This window comes from Caretta caretta, chromosome 4 (assembly GCF_965140235.1).
Source record: "Caretta caretta isolate rCarCar2 chromosome 4, rCarCar1.hap1, whole genome shotgun sequence".
In the NCBI taxonomy this organism is placed as follows: domain Eukaryota; kingdom Metazoa; phylum Chordata; order Testudines; family Cheloniidae; genus Caretta; species Caretta caretta.
The window spans coordinates 72,519,445-72,543,708 of NC_134209.1; the positions used below are offsets into that span (position 1 = coordinate 72,519,445).

The following is a 24,264-nucleotide window of genomic DNA, read 5'->3' on the forward strand; positions in this document are numbered from 1 at the left end:
TCACTTTGTTGATTCTAGAAGTATGAGGTTTTTTTAAAGATGAAACCAATTAACTTACATTTCATAGTCTCAGTTTCTTCATGCACTGCAGTGATCCTTTGGTGCTTTGAAATTTCAGAAGCAATCAGAGTAAAAGTTCCCTGTTGTACAACAAAAGCAATATTAATTCCATACAACATTGATTCGTCTGTAGATCCAAAGGCAACTGGGGAATATCTAAAATCCACATATCCACAAGTGCTGGATTCTGAATGTTGATCTCTTATTTAGCTAAAGTGATATGTAAAAACCAACAAACAGAGGCTCCTAAAATGCTTGGGGCTGCAGCCATGCATGTATGTCTAATTGAAGAATACTATTAACTTGCACTCAAAATTCTTCCTTCTGATTAACCATTTTCCCATAGTGTAATATCATAGTGTTCAATGTGTACTCATTTAATTTATTTTTGTGTCTAATCATTCCCTTTCAGTGTGTATCTCTTGCACAACATACAAAATATAAAGAAACCACATGGGCACAGTGGGGCCCAAATAACTGTTTACTAATTGTATACAACATGCAAGGTTTGTTCAAATTCATATAAACCCTGCTTTTCTGGTAAGATTCTGAGGGCCTCAGAAACATAGACATTGAGGCCACTAAAGGGATCACAAGCTACTTAAAGGGCTATGACCCAATTCCTACAGGGCGTATCTGCAGACTAAACCTGAAGACAGGTGGATCTGGAGATCTGCTCTTTTGGGAAGATGACAGAATGAAAACACTACCATTGCACATATGATTAAAAATAGTCATCTTCAGTTAGGGCAGACATTGAAATAAATATGAATAATGTTTAGTGTACTGGCAAGGGCGTGTGCAGAAATTAACTTTGACCCCTTTGGAGAGGCACACTCTGTGCCCCCTGGCCCCAGCTTGCTCTTCCTTCTCCTGTCCCGGGGCTGGAGGAGGTCTGTGCCCTGATGATTATTGGGGATTCCATGCCTCTGCTAGTCCCCGCCCCTTGCGCATGCCCCTGTGGCAACAAGTTATATACTTACACCTCCTGGAGAAATTAAGATATTAGGCAAGACCATAAATGAGGTTAATACAGTGTCATGACATTTGTCTAACATGAGTTAACATGATGAGGATCCTAGAGATTTATTTTTGGATTAAGATCTTTTTTAAAAAAAAATACTGTCATGAACAAATGAGTGACTCCATCTCACTTTTTCCCACTTCTTTGACATGACTTTTTTTTTTAGCTTTATCCAAGAATTGTACAGGACTGTGTTCTTCAGAATCTAAGTCTCTGTTTAACACTAGAAAACTAAATATAATGTCTCAGTTACTGGAAATACTACTCCCACAGTAAAATTAAAAGGCCAGTAACACCAGTGCCAAGAAACTTAACATTGAAATCTAGGGACAACAGTTTCAAAATAAAACAATTCACCGTGGGAGCAGATTACTATGGGATATGTCCCAGCCTGTTTTGAAATCACTTATCCATTTGCTAGCCTTAGTTCCCCAAGTGGGAACCTTATGGATATGGAAGCTGGGCCCTCTCATGCAAGGTATTGCATCAATTTGAGCTTTAGGGCTTTAAAACATTTGTACATTTGTTGTGTTGTCTTGTAAGTACTTGAAAAGATAGCACTCTAGAGAATCTGTACATGTTTAATAGATATATTTTACAGATTTTAAATCAGTGAGTCAATTGCCCCAAGCAAAAAATAGTTACTGTGTATCCCCTCAGTTACGTTGCGAGTCTGGCTAGATAATCATACTATTCCCTTCTGGCTTTAACATCTATAAATCTGCTGATCTGTAAACTTGTAGACTAGATTGTGCTTTTGATGCTCAATCACTACTCAAAATTATATAATGGAAGTATCAACTCCAAGTAACATGGATCTACCGGTCTTAATTGTGGAAAGCAGCCCATGCCACAAAAACCATAATCCCTCCACTAAGGCACAATTGGGCACTTCAAATATCAGTTGGGAAGTCCCAAGGACTGAAACTGAAAAGCAACTTTCAATTACTATAATCCAATGAGTTAAAAATGACTGCTAACTTTTAAAAAGTTCCAGGGCATGGGTTGTGTCATTCTGTTACTCTGTAACTGAAAAATTCTTTAACTTACCAAAACCAAATAAATAAAACTAACCTGTGGTTCACACCAATCCTTAAGATACCACAGCTTAGATAAACATTTTAAAAATACATGAGAAGTTATTTTAAATAGCCTCTCAGAACATCAGACAACATGTCCCTTGTTAAGAGGATTTTGGTACGACTTCAACCATAGTGCAAACTTCAAGACTTATCCAAACAAGTATGTACATAGATATCCTATGCACATTTTATAGCACCTTTCATCCCAAAGACTTCAGAATCTATGTATAGTACATGCAGCTTCACTGAAATGTGGTCCACATACTGGATTCTGAAAGTTTTAAAGATGTAGAGACCATCAGGAGACAACAAAGAGGATTAAAAAACGGTATGATGGTGAGCCACAGCACCTAGGACGACCCTAGAAAGGCATGGTTTCTTCTTCCAACAACCTTAAATTTCTCTCCTGTAATCCTTTTAAATAAGGGTCTGACTTTCATTTACTATAAGGCCTCCTTATGTAATGTAATGGGACCGTAACTGGATGTAAATGAAAATGGGTCCCACTGGAATTAAAGGGCAACAGATGCAGCTCATGAGTGTTCACCAATTCCTGGAATGATTCACACTCCCAAATAGCACATTTAGTTGTGTCCTCCCACACCCGTTCCTTAAAGATGAAATGCTCCTGTCCTCATTTTCTCAGTGCAGGGGGAGATTTTCAAAGGCAATAGTGACTGTTAGGCACTGAGCTGCTATTGGCTTTTAATAGGTGACTGAAGCCTAACTGCCATTTTTGGCTTTGAAAACTTCCCCAGGATCCCTGATTTGTGTCTGTGCAGCTCCTGAGCATTTATATGTTCATTGGTTGCTCTTTCCGTTGCTCAGCTGCAATGGCTGTGATCTGAAACATCCCTAAAGATTGTTTCTACCTTCTGGAGCACATTAGCACAGCTTCAGGTGGGCAGGAAATTAATGGAAAATAAACAGATTCTGGAGGCACTGCAGGCACTAAATAACAAACTAAATATAGCTAAACTGTAGGGAAAAGATACTTACGTTTGCTCTGGCAGGGATGGGAGATTGGGGTGAGGCGGAGGGCAAATTTAAATGTTTCGATGACAAAATAATCCAAGGCTAGGGGTAGGATTGCCTTCCCTGCCCAATAGAATCACACTTCTATCCATCTTTCTGAAACCTTAGAATAAATCTGAGACTGACCTTTTCTCTAACATTCAGATAAAAGTGGTTTTCATCCCCTCAATTCTTAATACTCTTCCTCTCACAGGTCACCATGATGATGGTTTGCATTAAGGCAGAGCCTTCTAAGCAACCTATAAAGGAAGTCAAAATTCTCCAACCCTTAAAAACTGTTTAAAACTGAGCCTCCATATTCAAGACAATACCCTTAACCCCAACACACCAACTGGCTTGAAATAATTGTATTAGTATAGCAGTGATATATTAATTACAAGTACTCTATAGAGGAAAATATTTATGAACAAGTCCCTCTGTATAACTTTCATACTGGAAAGAATGCTGCTCCCATTGATATAAATGTCATCCTAAAACACTGGCAAAGGGGAGTGCAGTGCAGCTGAAATACTGTATTTGTTGCTTCACATTCCCATGGGTTGAAAAGAGACTCAAATACTTTGTGTCATGATTGTGTAGTGGGCTCTTAGTTCTTTTTTCTGAGTAGAGACACAGGTGATGTCATTTGTCTTTACAAATCACTTCAAATGGACTAGTATGGATAAATCATACTCAGCCCAAAGTGGACACTTTCAACCACAGGGACCCATGTGTAGTGGTCACCCCAACCCACTGGACCACTGAATATTTCACATACTAAACTGGTGGTTATCATCCTGCAGAGCACCATTCCTGGGCACTGCTACTTTCGTAAATAACATGTTAGTCAACCACAAGATCTAACTGGCTGATTTTAAACTGATGCCACTTCCTGGTAGCAGCTTTCCCTCTCTTTGCACTTATCTAGCACCTTTTGTCTGAAAATCTCAAAATAAAATGCACATAAATAACCATTTTCTTTTGATACCCATTATATGCATATGCATCATGTAACGCAAACCAGTCTTTTGGGAGAGACTAGCAAGTTAATTATTTGGCAACAGTTCAAAGGCTATTGTTTACCCTAGAAACTTGATCCTACTTGGAAAAATAAAGGTGTGATTTCACACAGGATATTGTTCCAGATATAGACCTTTTCCAATCACATAACATCCGATAATTCCACATTCTTATCTTTACTTTTTTAACTCTAAAGTAATGATTCACAAAGCAGATAGGAACTGCTTCAGAAGTCCAGGGCAGGTGAAACTGAAAAGTTTGTCAACTATCCGATCACACACATTACAAAGCAATTTAACACTCAAACACAATTTTCATGAAATAAGGAAATATTTGACTTTTTGTGTATTAATTCATAATCCTGCTCTAGTTGAAGTTATCTCCCACAGTTAGGATGTAAATTCAGCTTTTCTGGGAGAGAGGGGGAATCTCATTGACATGGTTTCAAAAGTTGTACAATTTATGCTTTTTCTTGGGCTGGGTTGGTCTCTCTCTGGTTCAGCTCCACAAACCGAATAGGGATAAATCAACAAGGCCATAATACATCTATTATTCCTTACTTTTACAAGTACTGAAAGAACTAGATTACCTTGGCATTAACATGACATGTTACTGAATTACTGTAAATGTAAAATTGCCAAGGTTTCTGAAAGGAATTCTTCACAGCCAAGGCTTGTTTTCCATTGTGGTTTGAATCATTTTGTCTCATTTTCTTTGAGGTTTTTACAGCTCATCTGTTTAGATACGACTGCACTTGCAAGTTTATATTACAGTCCTTTAATATTTCTAGCTAGATTATAGTTGTCATTAGTAAAAAAAAAAACTAATTGTTAAGGTTTTCTTGTCTCAACTATTAAATAAATTAGAGGCAGGAAGAGTAGTATTACCCATATGAAAACTACACCCATCTATAGAATTAGACTTATAGAAGGAAAACATATATCTGTCTGCTCCAGTAGATTTTTGTAGAAATCTTCCACAAAATATGGCTTTGGATACAGTTTAAGAATCAATTATTTTTGTAATAATTGAACACCAGTAAATAAAATAGCCTTCTCAAAAAGGACATTATCACTTTTACTGAACTGCTTATGCCATATATTAATGTTCCATTCTTCTGTTAAAGATATTTCTTTGATCTTCAGCAAATTTCTCTCCCCTTGATCTTTGGGTAAAATAGTAAATCTGGTTAGGTGTAGATGTGTGCTTAGTTATATTAGAGGAAATAATATGTTTTATCAAATAATAAACTTACAAATAATATGTTTTATCAAAATCACCAATCTGTCAAACATGGCCAGCATTTAATCCATATCGTATCTCTACTAACTTGTACTGTTGGCCCTGTATCTACTTAAACTCTCTGGGGTTGTTATGTGTCTCATTATAACTGACCAATCCAGAGTGAGAGAGACAAGGTAACTGAGGTAATCTTTTGATGGAAGGGTCAAGATTTTGAGCTTCAAAGAGCTCTTCCTCAGGTCTGAATGGGCTTTCTAGTTATAGACCATTCACATTTGCGGTCACTGCACTCCCTGTGATTTGGAGAGCACTGGGACGACTCACTGCTGCTTCCCCCCAAGGGAGAAAGGATGCTGTAAAAGGGGCCGGGGAAAGTATGTCTGCTCTAACCCCTGGATGAAACTGGTTGTAGAAGAAGCAGAACATGGAGAGATTGTGCCTTCCTAAGCTTGTCATCTCACTGCTCTTCCTGGGGTGATGGGTCTCCATACTGTCCTCTCCACAGTCATGTCTATAACTGTCCTCATGTAACCCTATAACTTAACCACACAACACAACACAGAGCAGAGGTTTCATTACGATCAGCATTGTGTACTGTATAAATCTTTGGATGAACTCATACTCAGTTTAAACAACAGGCATGAGAGAGCTTGTCAAGGTTCCTCCCCCACTCTGAACTCTAGGGTACAGATGTGGGGACCTGCATGAAAAAACCTCCTAAGCTTATCTTTACCAGCTTAGGTCAAAACTTCCCCAAGGTACAAAATATTACACCCGTTATCCTTGGAATGGCCGCTACCACCACCAAACTAATACTGGTTACTGGGGAAGAGCTGTTTGGACGCGTCTTTCCCCCCAAAATACTTCCCAAAACCTTGCACCCCACTTCCTGGACAAGGTTTGGTAAAAAGCCTCACCAATTTGCCTAGGTGACTACAGACCCAGACCCTTGGATCTTAAGAACAATGAACAATCCTCCCAACACTTGCACCCCCCCTTTCCTGGGAAATGTTGGATAAAAAGCCTCACCAATTTGCGTAGGTGACCACAGGCCCAAACCCTTGGATCTGAGAACAATGAAAAAGCATTCAGTTTTTACAAGAAGACTTTTAATAAGAAATAGAAGTAAATAGAAATAAAGAAATCCCCCCTGTAAAATCAGGATGGTAGATATCTTACAGGGTAATTAGATTCAAAAACATAGAGAACCCCTCTAGGCAAAACCTTAAGTTACAAAAAAGATACACAGACAGAAATAGTTATTCTATTCAGCACAATTCTTTTCTCAGCCATTTAAAGAAATCATAATCTAACACATACCTAGCTAGATTACTTACTAGAAGTTCTAAGACTCCATTCCTGTTCTGTCTCTGGCAAGAGCAGCACACAGACAGACACAAACCCTTTGTTTGTCTCCCTCCTCCCAGCTTTTGAAAGTATCTTGTCTCCTCATTGGTCATTTTGGTCAGGTGCCAGCGAGGTTACCTTTAGCTTCTTAACCCTTTACAGGTGAGAGGAGCTTTCCCCTGGCCAGGAGGGATTTCAAAGGGGTTTACCCTTCCCTTTATATTTATGACACGCCCCCCAAATCTCAGCTAGGGTGAAACACTGGCTGGGATTTCTTCCTGGAGCTCTAGGAAAAACAGAGTTAATAAGACACATGCATCTCTAAATATACTACCAAGTACATAAAGACTAACAATATTTTCCACATCTCAAGGACGATTTTAACCAGTTGATTCTGGGAAACTTTCACGGGAGAGTGCATCAGCCACTTTGTTAGAAGCTCCTGAGATGTGTTGGACGTCAAAATCAAAATCTTGGAGAGCTAAACTCCACCGAAGAAGTTTTTTGTTAGTTTCCTTGACGGTGTGAAGCCACTTCAGTGCAGCATGGTCGGTTTGCAGGTGGAAACGCCGTCCCCAAACATATGGGCGTAGCTTTTCCAGAGCGTAGACAATGGCGTAACATTCCTTTTCAGTGACTGACCAGTTGCTTTCCCTCTCAGACAGTTTTTTGCTGAGAAACACTACAGGGTGGAATTCTTGATCAGGTCCTTTCTGCATTAAAACTGCTCCCACACCACGCTCGGATGCATCTGTGGTTACTAGGAACGGTTTGTCAAAGTCTGGGGCCCTTAGTACAGGGTCAGACATGAGTGTCGCTTTAAGCTTGTTAAAGGCCTTCTGACACTTTCCGGTCCACTGAACAGCATTTGGCTGTTTCTTTTTGGTTAGGTCTGTCAGTGGGGCAGCGATTTGGCTGTAGTGCGGTACAAATCGTCTGTAATAACCGGCCAAGCCTAAGAAGGCTTGAACCTGTTTCTTTGACTTTGGGACAGGCCACTTTTGGATAGCATCCACTTTGGCCTGTAGGGGGCTGATAGTTCCTTGACCCACTTGGTGTCCAAGGTAAGTCACTCTGTTTAGGCCTATTTGACACCTCTTAGCCTTAACAGTTAGTCCTGCCTCCCTTATGCGCTCAAGGACTTTTTGTAGATGTTCCAGGTGGTCTGCCCAGGAATCCGAAAATATGGCCACGTCGTCAAGGTAGGCGACTGCATATTCTCCTAATCCCGCTAGGAGACCATCTACAAGTCTTTGGAAAGTGGCGGGTGCATTTCGCAGCCCGAAAGGGAGTACATTAAATTCATACAGCCCGAGATGTGTGATGAAGGCTGACCTTTCCTTGGCAGATTCATCTAGCGGTACCTGCCAGTACCCCTTGGTTAAGTCCAAGGTAGAGATGAACTGGGCCCGTCCCAGTTTCTCTAATAGTTCATCTGTGCGTGGCATGGGATAGTTGTCTGGGCGAGTTACAGCATTTAGCTTATGGTAGTCCACGCAAAAACGTATTTCCCCATCTGGTTTGGGAACTAGAACCACTGGAGATGCCCATGCACTTTCAGAGGGGCGGATTACCCCCATCTGTAACATATCCTGGATCTCCCGTTCTATAGCAGTTTTAGCTTGAGGAGACACCCGGTAAGGTTGGACCCTAATTGGGTGAGCATTACCTGTGTCAATGGAGTGGTATGCCCGTTCAGTCAGTCCTGGGGTGGCTGAGAACGTTGGCGCGTAGCTAGTGCACAGCTCCTGGATCTGCTGTCGCTGCATACGCCCAAGGGTCATGGAGAGGTTCACCTCTTCCACACCACCAGCACATTTCCCTTCGTAGTAAACACCTTCAGGCCACTCAGCGTCGTCTCCTCCCTGGGCTGTAAACTGACAAACCTTTAATTCTCTGGAATAAAAGGGCTTTAGAGAATTAATATGGTACACCTTAGGCTTTCGGTTGGAGGTGGGGAATGCTATGAGATAATTAACAGCTCCCAGGCGCTCCTGGACCATGAATGGCCCTTCCCACGATGCTTCCATTTTATGGGCCTGGAGCGCCTTTAAGACCATGACCTGGTCTCCTACTTTGAAGGAACGCTCTCTGGCATGCTTATCATACCAGGCTTTTTGCTCCTTTTGAGCATCCTGTAAGTTTTCTCTAGCAAGGGCTAAAGAGGTTCGGAGGGTGTTTTGTAGGTTGGTTACGAAGTCCAGAATGTTAGTTCCTGGAGAAGGTGTAAATCCCTCCCATTGCTGCTTCACCAACTGCAATGGCCCCTTAACCTCACGGCCATATACAAGTTCAAATGGGGAAAACCCTAAACTGGGATGTGGTACAGCTCTGTAGGCAAAGAGCAACTGCTGCAACACTAGGTCCCAATCATTGGAGTGCTCATTTACGAATTTACGTATCATGGCCCCCAAAGTTCCATTAAACTTCTCCACCATGCCATTTGTTTGATGGTGGTAAGGAGTGGCAACCAAATGATTTACCCCATGAGCTTCCCAAAGGTTTTTCATAGTTCCTGCCAGGAAATTAGTCCCTGCATCTGTGAGGATGTCGGAGGGCCAACCTACCCTGGCAAAAATGTCTGCTAGTGCCTGACACACACTTTTAGCCCTGGTGTTGCTTAGAGCTACTGCTTCCGGCCATCGGGTGGCAAAATCCATGAAAGTCAGTATGTACTGCTTTCCTCTGGGTGTCTTTTTCGGAAAAGGACCCAGAATATCCACAGCTACTCGCTGAAATGGAACTTCAATGATGGGGAGGGGTTGTAGAGGGGCTTTGACCTGGTCTTGGGGTTTTCCCACTCTTTGGCACACCTCACAAGACTGGACATAGGTAGAAACATCCTTGCCCATTCCCTCCCAGTGGAATGACCCCCCCAAACGGTCTTTGGTCCTGTTCACCCCAGCATGGCCACTAGGGTGATCATGGGCTAAGCTCAAGAGCTTGGCCCGGTATTTAGTTGGAACTACCAACTGTCTCTGAGGATGCCAGTCTTCCTGGTGTCCACCAGAAAGAGTTTCCTTGTATAAAAGTCCTCTTTCTACAACAAACCTGGATCGATTAGAAGAGCTGAGAGGCGGTGGGTTGCTCCGTGCCGCCGTCCAAGCTCTCTGGAGGCTTTCATCTGCTTCCTGTTCGGTCTGGAACTGTTCCCTTGATGCTGGAGACATCAGTTCCTCATGGGATTGTGGACCTAGGCTTGGTCCCTCTGGAAGCGATATAGGGGATGGAGCTGTTTCTGTTGACTGTGAACCGCTCTCCGCTGGTGCACTATGTTGGGATTCAGGCTCCGGCTGAGCCTCTTGGGTCGGGTTATCGGCTGCTGCCAGTTCAGGTTCGGTGGGGCCCTCTGTTGTTGAGGTTGCAAGTACTGGATTCAGTGCTGACACGGGGTCTGGTGTTGGTTGTTCGGCTGGTTCCGGTTCTGGGACTGGTTCCGTCTGGGTCTCTGGGACTGGATCCACTACTGCTGTTGCAGACATTGGCCTGGGGTCCAGGTCCATCACCTCTGACTGGGTCCTGATAGAAGTTTCTGGAACAGAGCTAGGCCTCACGGCTTGTTTAGCCTGGCTGCGGGTGACCATTCCCACCCTCTTGGCCTGCTTCACATGATTGGCCAAGTCTTCCCCCAACAGCATGGGGATGGGATAATCATCATAGACTGCAAAAGTCCACATTCCTGACCAGCCCTTGTACTGGACAGGCAACTTGGCTGTAGGCAAATTGAAAGAGTTGGACTTGAAGGGTTGAATCGTCACTTGGATCTCTGGGTTGATTAAATTGGGGTCCACTAAGGAAGCATGGATAGCTGACACTTGTGCTCCGGTGTCCCTCCACGCGGTGACCTTCTTCCCGCCCACACTCACAGTTTCCCTCCGCTCCAAGGGTATCTGGGAGGTATCTGGGCCTGTGGACCTCTGGTGTGATTCCGGTGCAATGAACTGTAATCTGTTGGGGTTCTTGGGGCAGTTGGCCTTTACATGCCCCAGCTCGTTACACTTAAAACATCGTCCAGCTGACGGGTCACTGGGGCGAGGAGGGTTGCTGGAGAACGGGGTGGTGGGACGATAAGGGGTCTGGAGGGTTCTTTGGGAAGTAGGTGGGGCTTTGGGCGGCCCCCGGTAATAGGGTGTGGTCTGGGGTGGTCCCTTCTGGTCTCCACTCCAACTGCGACCAGTTTTCTTCTTCTCTGCCACCTCCACCCATCTGGCTCCAATCTCTCCTGCCTCGATTACAGTTTTGGGCTTCCTGTCTAGGATGTATCTTTCTATTTCCTCAGGAACACCCTCTAAGAATTGTTCCATTTGCATTAGGAAGGGCAAATTTACTGGAGATTCAACACTTGCTCCTGATATCCAGGCATCCCAATGTTTCCCAATGTGGTAGGCATGTCGGGTAAATGACATGTCTGGTTTCCACCTTAGGGCTCTGAACCTCCGACGAGACTGCTCGGGTGTTATCCCCATTCTGACTCTCGCCTTGGATTTAAACAGTTCATACTTGTTCATGTGTTCTTTAGGCATTTCAGCTGCCACCTCAGCTAAGGGTCCACTGAGCTGCGGCCTCAGCTCTACCATGTATTGGTCAGTAGAGATGTTGTACCCAAGGCAGGCCTTTTCAAAGTTTTCTAAGAAGGCCTCAGTATCATCACCTGCCTTGTAGGTGGGGAACTTTCTGGGATGGGAAGTGGTACCTGGAGAAGGATTGCTAGGGTTTGTTGGTATATTCTGCTGGGCCTTTATCCTCTCCACCTCCTCCACATGCTTCCTCTCTTTTTCCTTCTCCTCCTCCACATGCTTCCTCTCTTTTTCCTTCTTCTCCTCCACATGCTTCCTCTCTTTTTCCTTCTCCTCCTCCACATGCTTCCTTGCCTCCATTTCCCTCTTGTGGGCAGCCTCCTGTACCTCCTTCTCCAGCCGCATGAGTTCTATCTGTCTTTCATGTTCCCTTTGTCTTTCCTCAGCCTGAAATTTGGCTAATTCCAGCTGTAGTTGAGCTGAGGATTTGGTCATTCTAACCTCTCTGTTTTTAACTAACTTTACACCCGAGGTTTAGAAATAAACAAACAAAACTTGGCTGTAAAATTTTGCTGTGCTGCAATAGAATACCTATTCTCTGATAGTGATTGTCAGCCTACAGAAAAAGACAATTCCCTTGTCTCTGCTCTGGGCCCAAATTAAAGCAAAAAACCTCCAACTACTTGGAAACCTGCTTACCCAGCCCAAAGAAAAAGCAAATGGGTAGAACACACACCCCCTATTTACTTTTAGGAAGAAAAGAAAAAAAAACCTCTGGATTGGAAGATTTCCCTGCAGGAGTTAAGTACCCTGCCTCCAGGCAAAAAAAACCCTGCAATTCACAAGATAATCCCCTTTTGTCTCTGCTTGGCCACAAAGCAGAGAGAAACCAAGCTGCTTTCAGTTTCAAAGCTGCTTTCTGGACTTTCTTTCCAAAGAAAAAAAAATTTTCCTTTTTAAAATCTGTATTTCTAGTTCAAAATATCTCAACTGGATCTCAAATGATTTCAGGTTAATCCCACCACTGTGCCACCATGTCAAGGTTCCTCCCCCACTCTGAACTTTAGGGTACAGATGTGGGGACCTGCATGAAAAAACCCCCTAAGCTTATCTTTACCAGCTTAGGTCAAAACTTCCCCAAGGTACAAAATATTACACCCGTTATCCTTGGAATGGCCGCTACCACCACCAAACTAATACTGGTTACTGGGGAAGAGCTGTTTGGACGCGTCTTTCCCCCCAAAATACTTCCCAAAACCTTGCACCCCACTTCCTGGACAAGGTTTGGTAAAAAGCCTCACCAATTTGCCTAGGTGACTACAGACCCAGACCCTTGGATCTTAAGAACAATGAACAATCCTCCCAACACTTGCACCCCCCCTTTCCTGGGAAATGTTGGATAAAAAGCCTCACCAATTTGCATAGGTGACCACAGGCCCAAACCCTTGGATCTGAGAACAATGAAAAAGCATTCAGTTTTTACAAGAAGACTTTTAATAAGAAATAGAAGTAAATAGAAATAAAGAAATCCCCCCTGTAAAATCAGGATGGTAGATATCTTACAGGGTAATTAGATTCAAAAACATAGAGAACCCCTCTAGGCAAAACCTTAAGTTACAAAAAAGATACACAGACAGAAATAGTTATTCTATTCAGCACAATTCTTTTCTCAGCCATTTAAAGAAATCATAATCTAACACATACCTAGCTAGATTACTTACTAGAAGTTCTAAGACTCCATTCCTGTTCTGTCTCTGGCAAGAGCAGCACACAGACAGACACAAACCCTGTCTGCTTATTATGATCAGATGGAAGGTCTGCTTACCATTTTAAGGAGGTCACAAAAGTGGAGAGGGGGTCCATTTCAGGCAGATCTGCCATCTTGTTTTCACTGCAGGGGGCAGGCAGTCTGCTAGTCATAGTGAAAGAGGACCCTCACACACAAGATGTTATAGAATTGGAGGAGTAGATCTGGCTACATTTTAAAACCCAGGACTCAAAGATGCCTTTGCCTACCTTTCTCCTGCCAGCGAAGCTGACTTATATTCCAGGAAGAGCCCCATAGATTACGTCAGAGGTAAAAACAGATCATCCTTGACTAAAATTGTGGGGGAGCAGTGCAAGCAAAGCTTAAAATCACTAATTCCTGGTCAGCCTCAGGGCACTTCACTTTTATAAGCAGTGCATTTTATTATCTTTTATGCACCAGTGCATTATAATCCTATCAGAGCACCCCACAACCTTAAGGTATGCAGCATCTCCATGAAGGGCCTGGTGAGGCTCTTAGCTATGTATAGCACAAGCCCACACCACCTCCCTCGCCCTTCCCACTCAGAGGTTTGACTTAGGGTTGGTTTGTTTTTGATGCTAGGCCTATGAGATTTACAAGGCCCAAGTGTACCTCAGGCCACCACCAAAGCACAGTGCCGTGAAACCAGGTGGCACGATTTCCTGCTGCTCCATCCTTTGAATAGGCATTGGATGTCTTCTGGGTAACTAAGTGCAGTGCTGACTTACTGGGGAATGTGTGGCTCATTAGACACCCAACCTGAATATAAGGAAGGTGGGAACAACCTCCTGGGGACAGGAAGTTAGAATCTTGGACAGACTGGCCTTAAAGGAAAGGTGCTCTATGAGCAGCAAAGTCTGAGGAAAGGAATTAGGCTGGTAGAGAAGCTGTACAAGCAGACAATATCTGGGGTTTATGTGTTGTTATTATTGAATTAACTTTATTGTTAACAAAAAAAAGTTGAAATTTATTTACTTTGCTTCTTCTCCCCCAACAAAGAAGTCACAGAAAATTTGCTACTTATCTCCCAAATGCCACAGCAGTTCAAAGCCACATGTGTGGCTCAGTCACTTGCATGGTTGTCTTTTCGCATTGCCCAATTATTGACTACAATTATTGTGCATTTATTTGTATATTAAGAGCTCCCCATTCCCACTGGCTTCAACAGCACAATACTAGTGCTGTATTAAGGACTAATTTTTGCTCAGATGAGTAAAGGTTGTAAGATTGTTTAGAATTTTTCTGTTAAGGCAAGAAATGTTAACTACACATTTTAAACGTGAATGTCTCTTCTGCAATTATGTTGTAGCTGTGTTTGTCCCAGGATATTGAGAATCAACGTGGGTGAGGTAATTTTTTTTTTTGACCAACTTGTTGGTGAACAAGACAAGCGTTCAAACGTACAGAGCTCTTTTTCAGGTATGGGAAAGGTAATCAGTGTCACAGCAAAATACAAAATGCAACAGATAACTTATCAGTAGTTAACACATGGTTAAAGACCATTCAAGGAAAAGTGGCCAGTTAATCCCTCTGCAGTCAAAGGACAAAAAAAAGTGTGCTAATAAGCCATAAATCCAGTATCAAGTCCATGTCTTTTAGTGTCTAGCAAAATTATGAACTTAAGCTCTCAGTATCTTCTTTGGAAGGTATTGTGCAGGTTTTCTTTAAGGATGAGGACAGAGGTCGGATATGGAGTGATTGTTCTGTAAGTGTTCACCCATAGGTGATATGTTGTTTTTTGTCTTATCACTTTTCTGTGTGAGTCAATATGCTTTCAAATGAACTATCTCATTTCATCAGTGTAATTGATATTGGGGAATTGAGTGCACTAAATGATGTACATCACATGTTGTGATAAGCATGTGTAGAACTGATGGATCTTGAAAGGTTTTTGTGTGTGTGTGTGTGTGTGTGTGTGGCTTTTGCATCTGTTTTCACAGGGTCTGGTGCTGCTTTGTGTTGGAGTGTCCTGGTCTGTGGGAGCTTATTTCTGATGATTAACTTAAAGGTTTTGGGGAGGCATGGTTTGAAGGCCAGAAGAGGGCACTCAGGAACAATTGTTCAGGATATTGAGTATGGGTTGTAATTTAATGATACCCTGTATGCATTCCAGTGGGGGGTGATAGATTACAACTAGAGATACAAAGGGTTTCTTCCCTCCCTCATATTGAACAATGTTCTGTTGAGGTATTTGGGTGGCCTGTTCCATGATGTGATCTCTGAAGAGTCCTTGTTTGGTGAAGGCACTTTTAAGTATGTTAAGGTGTGTATCCCAGAGTTTCTCCTTGCAGTATGTTCTGTGGTATGAGTGCCTGGCTGTAGATAACAGATTTCTAGGTGTGTTTGGGGTGGGTTTTGGATCAGTGAAGGTAAGTGTGGTGATCTGTGGTTTTCTTGTGTATAGTTATATGTAGGATTCCATTGCTGAAGCTGATGGTGGTGTCCAGGAAGTTGATGCTGGTGTGGGAGTGTTCTAGAAAGAGTTTGAGGGATGGATGCAGGGTAGAGGCTGAAGTTGTGGGGGAAATCTATGAGGGAGTTTAGGTCATCTGTGCAGAGAATGAAAATATCACTAATGTAGATCATTGGGTTTTGTGGTGCATTTGTCCAGAAATTCTTCCTCAAAGTCGCCTCTGAAGTGGTTGGCATGTTGAGGAGCTATCCTAGTGCCCTTGGTCTGGACAAAGTGTTTGACTGTAAAGTTGTTTTTAAGGGTGATGATGAAATGGATGAGTTTGGCAACGTGTTTGGGGTGGATACCTTGTTTTTTAGATATGAGACAGGCAACAATACTATTTTCATGAGGGATATTGAGGTATAGGGAGGCTATGGTGGCAAGGATGGGGTTCTGAGGGAGGTTGCTAATGTTGTAGAGTTTCTAGAGGAAGTCATCAGTGACCTGAAGGAAACTAGACCTTATGTGGTGAGTGCTTTGAGGATGGTTTCTAAGAGTACTGATGTTCCTTCTGTAGGAATAGCATGGGCAGGTCTGCCTGGGTTCCCTTGCTTGTGTATCACAGAAAGCATGTAGAAGGTCCCTGGAGTGAGTTTGTGTGGGGATGAGGTTGTAGAGGTTTCCTTTGGAGCTGTCTGCAGAAGGATTTGATATCCTTAAATTCTTGGATGAATTGTGGTATGGTGTTTTGGAGTTCCTTGTAGTAGGTGGTGTTGGAGAATTGTGGGTTGGCCTTGTTAACATAGTCATCGCTGTTGAGGACTACAGTGGTGTACCCCCTTTGTCTGCTGGTTTTATTTGCAACTGTGTTGCAAGTTTGAAGACATAATTGAAAATAATTTTTTAAATAAAAAAGCTAGAGCTAAATTACTTTTAAATAACTAGGGTTATTTAAAAGGAAAGTAAGTCCATAATACACCAATGGGTACATGAAGGAATGTGTGTGTAAATTATAGGGACTTATTTGCATTCAGATACAGTGCCCATCTGTTACAGCCTGTGACAAAAGAGAATTTTCCATATCCATAAATACAGAGCACTTGCAGGCAACAGGACGACTTTCCACATGTATATTGGAAACTTTGAGTTATTTTAAAAATTTTGCATTAGATCACCTGCTTTATTGGTAAAATTTGATTTTCTTCCTTTAGCAGATATTATATGCTTATGATAACGTTCATTTAAGATACTGAATTAACTTATTTGTCATTTCTATATTGCTTACCACTATTGTTGGTAACATCAATGAGAGAATAAAAACAAAATAAAGACTCCAGTCATGCTGGGAGGCATGACTACAATGAAAGCGATTGTGACCATGATTGCTGCTATGAAAAATTAGCAAGGTGGCTGATGGGAAAGATGACTAACCCAGAAACAGGTCAAGACCAAACAATGTGAGTTAGGTACCTAAGCACCTAGTGGGATTTTTCAAGACTGCCTATCTGCATCTTTAGATGCTAAAATACTTTTAAAATTTGGCCTTCGGCACTTTTGGAAATTTCACTCAGTACATCTAAGTTAAAGGTTAGCAGTTACCCATGACAACTGCATCAGTTCTGTGGACATGAGGCGGTGAAGCCTCATAGCCGGAAAATCCATGAAGAGCACTGTAATTGCACTTCTAGGGTTACAGACGCTCTTCGCTTTGGTGGGGAGAGAAGGCTTGCTCAGGCAGCTGGCCACTGAAGTTCCTACTGCAGGGCCTGAACATTTTTTTTGCTTAGCAGCTGAGAGACGGCAGAGCTTATCTGATAACAAGCAGAGAAGACAAATTTAGGGCTCCCCAGGTGTTAAAGTATTGACTGAAAGATGGAGGAATAATAACAATCAGGTGCCTTTTCTTCAGCAGTAATGGCCAGAGAGGCAGGTTTCTCTCTAAACAGCTTTGTCCTATTTAAACTGAACTGTTCCAATCTGAGGAGTTAAAATTTTCCTCTGGGATTTTGGTGGGAACATGGTGGGTTTTTTCCTGAGTGTCATCAACAGGATTGGTGGACTAGAAGGGCTGTGGGGGAGAAATGCTCAGGGGAGGAAATAGGACGCAGAAGGTCTGGGGAGTGTTGCCAAGGGACAGCAGCTCTTTGTGACTTTCTCAGACTCTGAACAACTCCCTGATCTGAAGAAGATTGAGTTAATGGAAACAGACTGACTCTTGGGTGGTGGAGTAACCAGTATTCTTAAGCTAATTAGACTAGCTAATGCTCCTAAGTGGAAGAGACTGTTTTTTTTCCTTTTTCTGTAGACATGGTGCATCCAACACAAGTTGATTTTAAGCAACTAATGGCTGAATGCCAAAGTGTAAAACTTATCTTTGATATGGTCCTCCATCACTGTTCAGAGTCCTCAGGGTACCCCAACCAAAGACTCAGTAGGTGTTAGATATAGTGAGTCTGCATGATAAACACTTCTTGCCCACTTTTCTTTGTTCATCCATACTCTGTTTCATGAGCCACAAATCTTTTCTTTTCAGATGGAAAGGAGAGAGCGTAATCTTCTAAGACTGCAGGCTTTTGGGGCAGGGACTGTCTCTTACTAGGTGTTTACACTGCAGTTAGAACTTGATTGTAATACATTGATACCCAGAGGGATCAAACAATCAATAAATGCCAACGTTTGCTTCCGTAACTGCAGCAAGGCAAAGCAAGAACTAGGGCAATTGGGAGTGAGTAGGAACCAAAGCTCTCAGTAACAATATTTTTGTGCTGCCCATCACTCATGCACTGAAGTGGCTGATGCAAGAGTTTCAGAAAGGTAAATGCTCATAGTGTCCATAGAACAATGCACAGCGTGGCTCACTGAGACCACATTTTTCTCACAGGGTTAGCTTACTTGTATTGTAAGGCTTCTGAAGTGATTCATGGCAGAACCCTCCCTGTACTGCCTACAGTGTTTTGACCTTGGCTACTTACAGTAGCTGCTTTAGTCTAGCTGTTTCAATTAGTTAGGCCCATTAGCAACATACTTATTTTGCCACCTCTTCTGACTTCCTTCTCATGTAAATGCCTATGCTATTGTAAGTTAGCAACTCTCAGCTTGAAAAACCCTAAAACAAAGCTTAGCAGTGCCACTTCAATGAATAACTCAGAGGCTTTTTACCCAGCTTGCCAGTTTTCAACCTCTGCCCACATAGCACATTGTTACATGGTGATTCAACTTCACTGGAGCCCTGCAAAACCAGAAGTGAAAACACTGTCTATATTATTACTGATTCAAGATTAATAGCTAGATTACACTATAACAAGAATTAACTTTTGAAATAAGGCACAAGCAATTCTATTTAGATGACAATCATAGGACTATTGCTTGAATGTCAGATGTTGATTTGGATATACATAAAATCTTTGGTCTGCCTTGTGACAGCAACAAACTACATTTTTTTTAATGTTATCTTACTGTCACATTTCATTTTACAGTGACAATCTTCAAAAATAAACAAACTACTCCATGGTTTAAAGCAGTGTTTCCCAAACCTGGGACACCGCTTGTTCAGGGAAAGCCCCTGGCAGGCCGGCCCGGTTTGTTTACCTGCCGCGTCCGCAGGTTTGGCCCATGGCGGCTCCTACTGGCCGTGGTTCGCCGCTGCAGGCCAATGGGGGCTGCGGGAAGTGGCGTGGCCAGTGGGAGCCGTGACCGGCCAAACCTGAGGACGCGGCAGGTAAACAAACCGGCCCGGCCCGCCAGGGGCTTTCCCTGAACAAGCGGTGTCCCAAGTTTGGGAAACGCTGCTTTAAAGGATTACATGGGGGATATTTATATGAAGTAAAGCAAGCAGGGCACTATGGGTGATTGTCAAAGAACAGTAGGATTTTTTTTGTTTAAAGACAATTACGTAACCCACTGCAAAAAATCTCATTAGAAGCAGCTCAGTTACAATATTTAAAGTAAGACTAAATGTCAGTGAATAACAATGTGTCCAAACAAAAAAAGTAGTACTAGTTGATACTTTCTTCCTTCAGTGGTTCTTACCATTCACCATGCTCATCATTTCCTGTGTGTATAGTTAGTGCACTGAGGGGACCTAATAAGGACCAAGCACTGTACAAGTACCCAGAAACTAAGCCTGCCCCAAAGAGTTTATTAATTTACCCTTCTCACGTTTGTACCTGCATTATTTTTCTCCTGCCCTCACCATTTTTTAATACTGTCCCCCATACATGCCCTGCTCCGACTGTTCTTTACCTCCTGTCGTTTCAAAGCCCACATTATTTCTAACTCCTGCCTATATCCCCCCTCTTGCAATAACCAAGCCTCAACTAGGGCTCACAGTCCCATGCGTACTGAGTCAGGCTGGGAGCCATTGTTGCGGTAGCAGTGGTGCAACTTGCATCTCACAGCTGTAAATCAAATCAGGGTTGACTTCAGTTCTTGTGCTGATCAACTGAGAAGGAGTACATCATCTGGAGCAGGGAAATGGTTGAGACATAGCCCTTGAAGCCATTTCTGTGTGAATTGCACACAGTCACAGGGATTAGAGCAGATGATGGGAAGCACTGGAGAGTGACCAGATATCCCAGAATGTTAATTCAAGATAAGACACATTCCTAATTTTGACGAAGCCAGCAGGAACATCAGGATGTGCCCTTAGAAACCTGGCCATCTATCATTTTACAGTGACTAAATATTGTAATGTTTAGTGTAGACAGCACCTCCGCTATTAGATGGCGCTATATTTTTATTTTAGTGTTAAATTGTTGTCTGTTGTTAATTTGATTTGGCAGGGGTTAGAAGGCTCTTAAGTCTTTTTTTCTGTGGGCAGGAGTTGGTACTTGAGGGTCCCAATAAATCAGTGATTCTATACATATTACAAATGTTGTATTTGTGTCTTTGCTTTCATTTTACTCATATCCCTCCTAAAATCTTACTACTGCTGTGATGGATGTCTACAACTTGTAAATTTGTAATGAAACGGAAAAACTCTCACAATATTTCTTCCTGCAGTTTTCCAAGTGCAGCCTGTTTTCTTTGAGTCTGTTTATTGTCCAATACAGGATATAGAAATGCCCGTCTCACAAAGTGGATGCAAAATACTGCCATTCAAAGTTACTTACACTAAAACAGATGGCTGGTGCAACTTTGAAAACATGCATAATGCAAAAACTCACTAGTACTTACCCTGCATGCAATATATTATAGAATAAACAACTCTGATTATCTGTTGGGTATAACAAGCCTTTAGAGTCTGAAAATCCTATTTGTGCTGATAACAGCCTTTGCTCAGAATACCATGTATCACTACTGCTAGGTGGGCCCCCACTCCCAAAAACCAGACCTGGACCAACAACTATCTATTGGGCCAAATCCTGCTCAAGCAACCCATCACTGACTTCACAAGAGTTGCAGAAGAACTGAGGGTAAAATTTAGCCCATTAGAACTATATAATATTATGCTTGGTACCTAATTATTGATTTAGATTTTCCTGTTTTTTACTTCAAGCATCTCATTCAGTATTATAAATAAAGCTCATGTTTCCCTGTATCATATTTTTACCCACATCTAATTAAAGGCTGATGATTATTTCTACAATGGGTTTTCAGTTATGTCAATATCTAATCTAAACTATGCCTCACAACCACCACATACACCAAGAATTTTTCTTCAGTGTTTATAGTTCTGAATACAAATATATTGAAAATAAGTGGAATAAATACAACTAATAGACAAGATGTATGTTATCAGCACATTGATATGAATAATCCCACACCCTAGCAACACTGAGATTGAGATCTAACCTAGGAGACTCTGAAACTTTATCCTTAATATCTCATAGTAGTATGTTTTCCAAATTTGGCCTAGGTATAAGTCTGAAAAGTTTCAGGTCACACATGCTCAGTATAGACTGATTAGAGTATGGCAGCTAAATTTTCTGAATATTCAGATGGACTGGCTGGGCAAGGAGACAAACTCAGTGAGCTGGGGGTAGGGTAGAGGAAAAGGCTCAGAAGAGGGAGACTGGGACTGGAAGCCAAGGTGGGGGAGAAGAATGGGATGAGATGGCCAGGAGTGTGCAGACTTTTCCTGGAAAAGGGAGATGGGAGAGAGACTAGGACAATAAGGCAGGGGGATGATTGCAGAGACAGACAGAACTGTGACAAGGTCAGGCTCAAGGGGACAGGGAAAGATCAGGTCAGGGGTCAAAGAGTTTGTGACCACTAGAACCTGCTATCCCTCCAAACCTGGAATGGAACCTAAGATTCCTGAGTGTCATCCTTCATATACTGGTCCACACAGAGAATGGTAACCTATTACTGCATTTGGCGCCAGAGGTCAGTGGGGTGGATCTAAAGGTTCCAGCCTTGCTGATAAATCATGTGGTGTCAGTATCATGTTATATGATGGGATTTTTTTCAGGTTTTTTTTCCTTTTAACTCTGGGAAACTATACACAAAAATGTTAAAAGAACATTATTAAGTTTGCAAATTCAAGAACTCAAAAACTAGGAAATGTGGATTTCTCTCTAGCAGTTACTGTATAGAAGACTTACATTTCTCTAATTGATTTTCATTCTGGCAAATACATTTCAGGTTTATTTTCATTTAATATATACCAGACACCCAATACATAACCACACAGACATTTTTTCTCCCAAAATTAGCTTTATGACTTTATTTGGTGCTTTGTTACAATCTGTAAATCCAAGAGTCAAAATATAAACTAGGCATAATGTTAAAGCATTTTACAAGCAAAATACTTTACTCTTTTTTTTCCAATTTGCATAGGATGGGATATGTGTATTGGTTAAAGGATATACTGTACATAAACAAAACCATAATTCATAAAACTGTTCTGAACAGTGTTAAAATCTTGGAAGTCAACTGCTTTTAAATGGACATAACCATAAATGAAAAACCATACACCTGGAGCAATAAATATGGCTGCCTTTTTATGAACACACTGTTTCATGAAGGCAACAAACCATTGACCTTCTCTTCTCATGATGTTGTAGACCTTTCTACTTCAAAGAAATTAAACAATAAAACAAACCAGAATGGGTATATATATATACCTGATTATTTTTTCCTATTTGACAAAAGGCCAGAATATAGAGGGATTTTGATAGCTATTTCTGAAATCATTTATAGTAACATCTGTTTTTCATATTTTCAGTACCATGGAGCCATCAAGCTTAGAGCTTCATCCACACTGATAATCTTTGCATTTGTCATTACTCTGTTTAAATGTGTAAACCCAGATTTGTTCCACTGTCTAGCACCAGACAATGTAGAAATAGATGCTTTGCCATAGTAACCACATCTCTGTTCCTTCAACTGTATACCTCTGGCTTTAAAGTCTTACAAAACTAAAATATAGTTGATCTAGGTTGTAATAAAAAAGAATATTAAATACCTTTGGTAAAAATAGATATATTTAACAAGATTAGAAAAAGCAAATAGTTATATTGTCAAAAGGAGAGTATAAAAATGTACACGATAAAAAATACAAACAAAAGTCATAGGCCATAGTAATTAAAGTAAAGCCACTGTTCTTTTCAATGTTTGCCTCCTTAGCTCATGCTTATTGTCCAGTCAGCTTTTCTAAAAGGCAGGAGCTTTAATAGTGTGTGTGGAAAAATCCAGTCTTTCCTACTAGTATCAGACAAATTAAGTTTAATTCAGAACAAGACCATTTGTTTTAAAGCAAGTTTGTAAGACCTAGAACTATGATTTAGAGCATGTGGGAGTGGCTGAGTACAGAAAGACAGATTCCAGATGTCAATCACAGACCAGGTGTACTGGAGCTGTAGAAGTAAGGTAGCCAGCAGAGTCAAGTCTTCGTGGTGTGAAATTTGCAATTTTTTACACTAAATTCTTAAATCCGTGTAATGTCAAGCCAACTGGAAATGACAATATATACTTTGAATCATCCCTCACTGATGCCTTTCTCCCATCCTTTGACTGGGCCTCCAAGCAACAGAGCTTTTACACAACATATAATCCCAGTTTGTTTTCTCCTCTCTTTAGAACTCACTGTAAATCCTGAAGATGGAAGATCCCCAAAGCAAACAACTGAGATTACGGAAGGAGATAATGCACAAGCCCCATAACAGAATCAGCCATTGATTGAATGTACTTTGAAAGAAAGAAGCACACTTAGCCACATTTATCCTTCAGTATTCCCTTTGCACACACAGGCACACTCCTCATGGTGTTCCAGAGGTACATCTGTCAATGATTTATGCAATCCCTTTACACCGCTCCTGGGCTTCAGCTGAAGAACCTGAAAGAGGACAATTGGAGTCAGGCTTTTAAGTAAATCATTAAACATCTTGTTCATGATCTACAATACACTGGAAGTAGTAAACTGGAAGACAGGGAAACTACTAAAGGAAACTCAATCAACTTCACAACTGAGTTTCTTCATTTATTCCGCTCATTAATATATATTACTGTATTTTTTTTTGGCTTTACCTCAAGCCTTCCACAAACTTGATTAAGACATTAAGATATGCTAGACAGACATTTTTTTTGGTCAAAGAAAACTTTACTGCAGTGGGGTTTGGGTGTTTTTTCTTTTTCTTTTTTGTTTGAAGGACTACTTATATAGTTGACTTAATAATTAAATATAATTAGATGGTACTGGTAAAATAATATTGACTTTAGCTATACATATTCAGGGATATGCAGTTTATAAAAAAGGTTTTTCCACTCACAGCTATGGAACATTTTTATAGACAGTTAAAAATATCTAATAGCTTTTTAAAATGATAAATTAT

At 41.5% G+C, this 24,264-nt stretch overlaps 1 protein-coding gene across 1 annotated transcript in view; it reads right to left on the reverse strand.

Annotated features, from left to right (window-relative positions):
* Positions 1 to 22,117: 22,117 nt before the first annotated feature.
* Positions 22,118 to 24,264, reverse strand: part of PDGFC (platelet derived growth factor C) — a 267,306-nt gene continuing 265,159 nt past the window's right edge. The window contains exon 6 of the mRNA XM_048847495.2: positions 22,118 to 23,768. Within this exon, the coding sequence (XP_048703452.1) occupies positions 23,652 to 23,768 (117 nt within the window). The 3' untranslated portion in view covers positions 22,118 to 23,651. The remainder of the gene's footprint in view (positions 23,769 to 24,264) is intronic.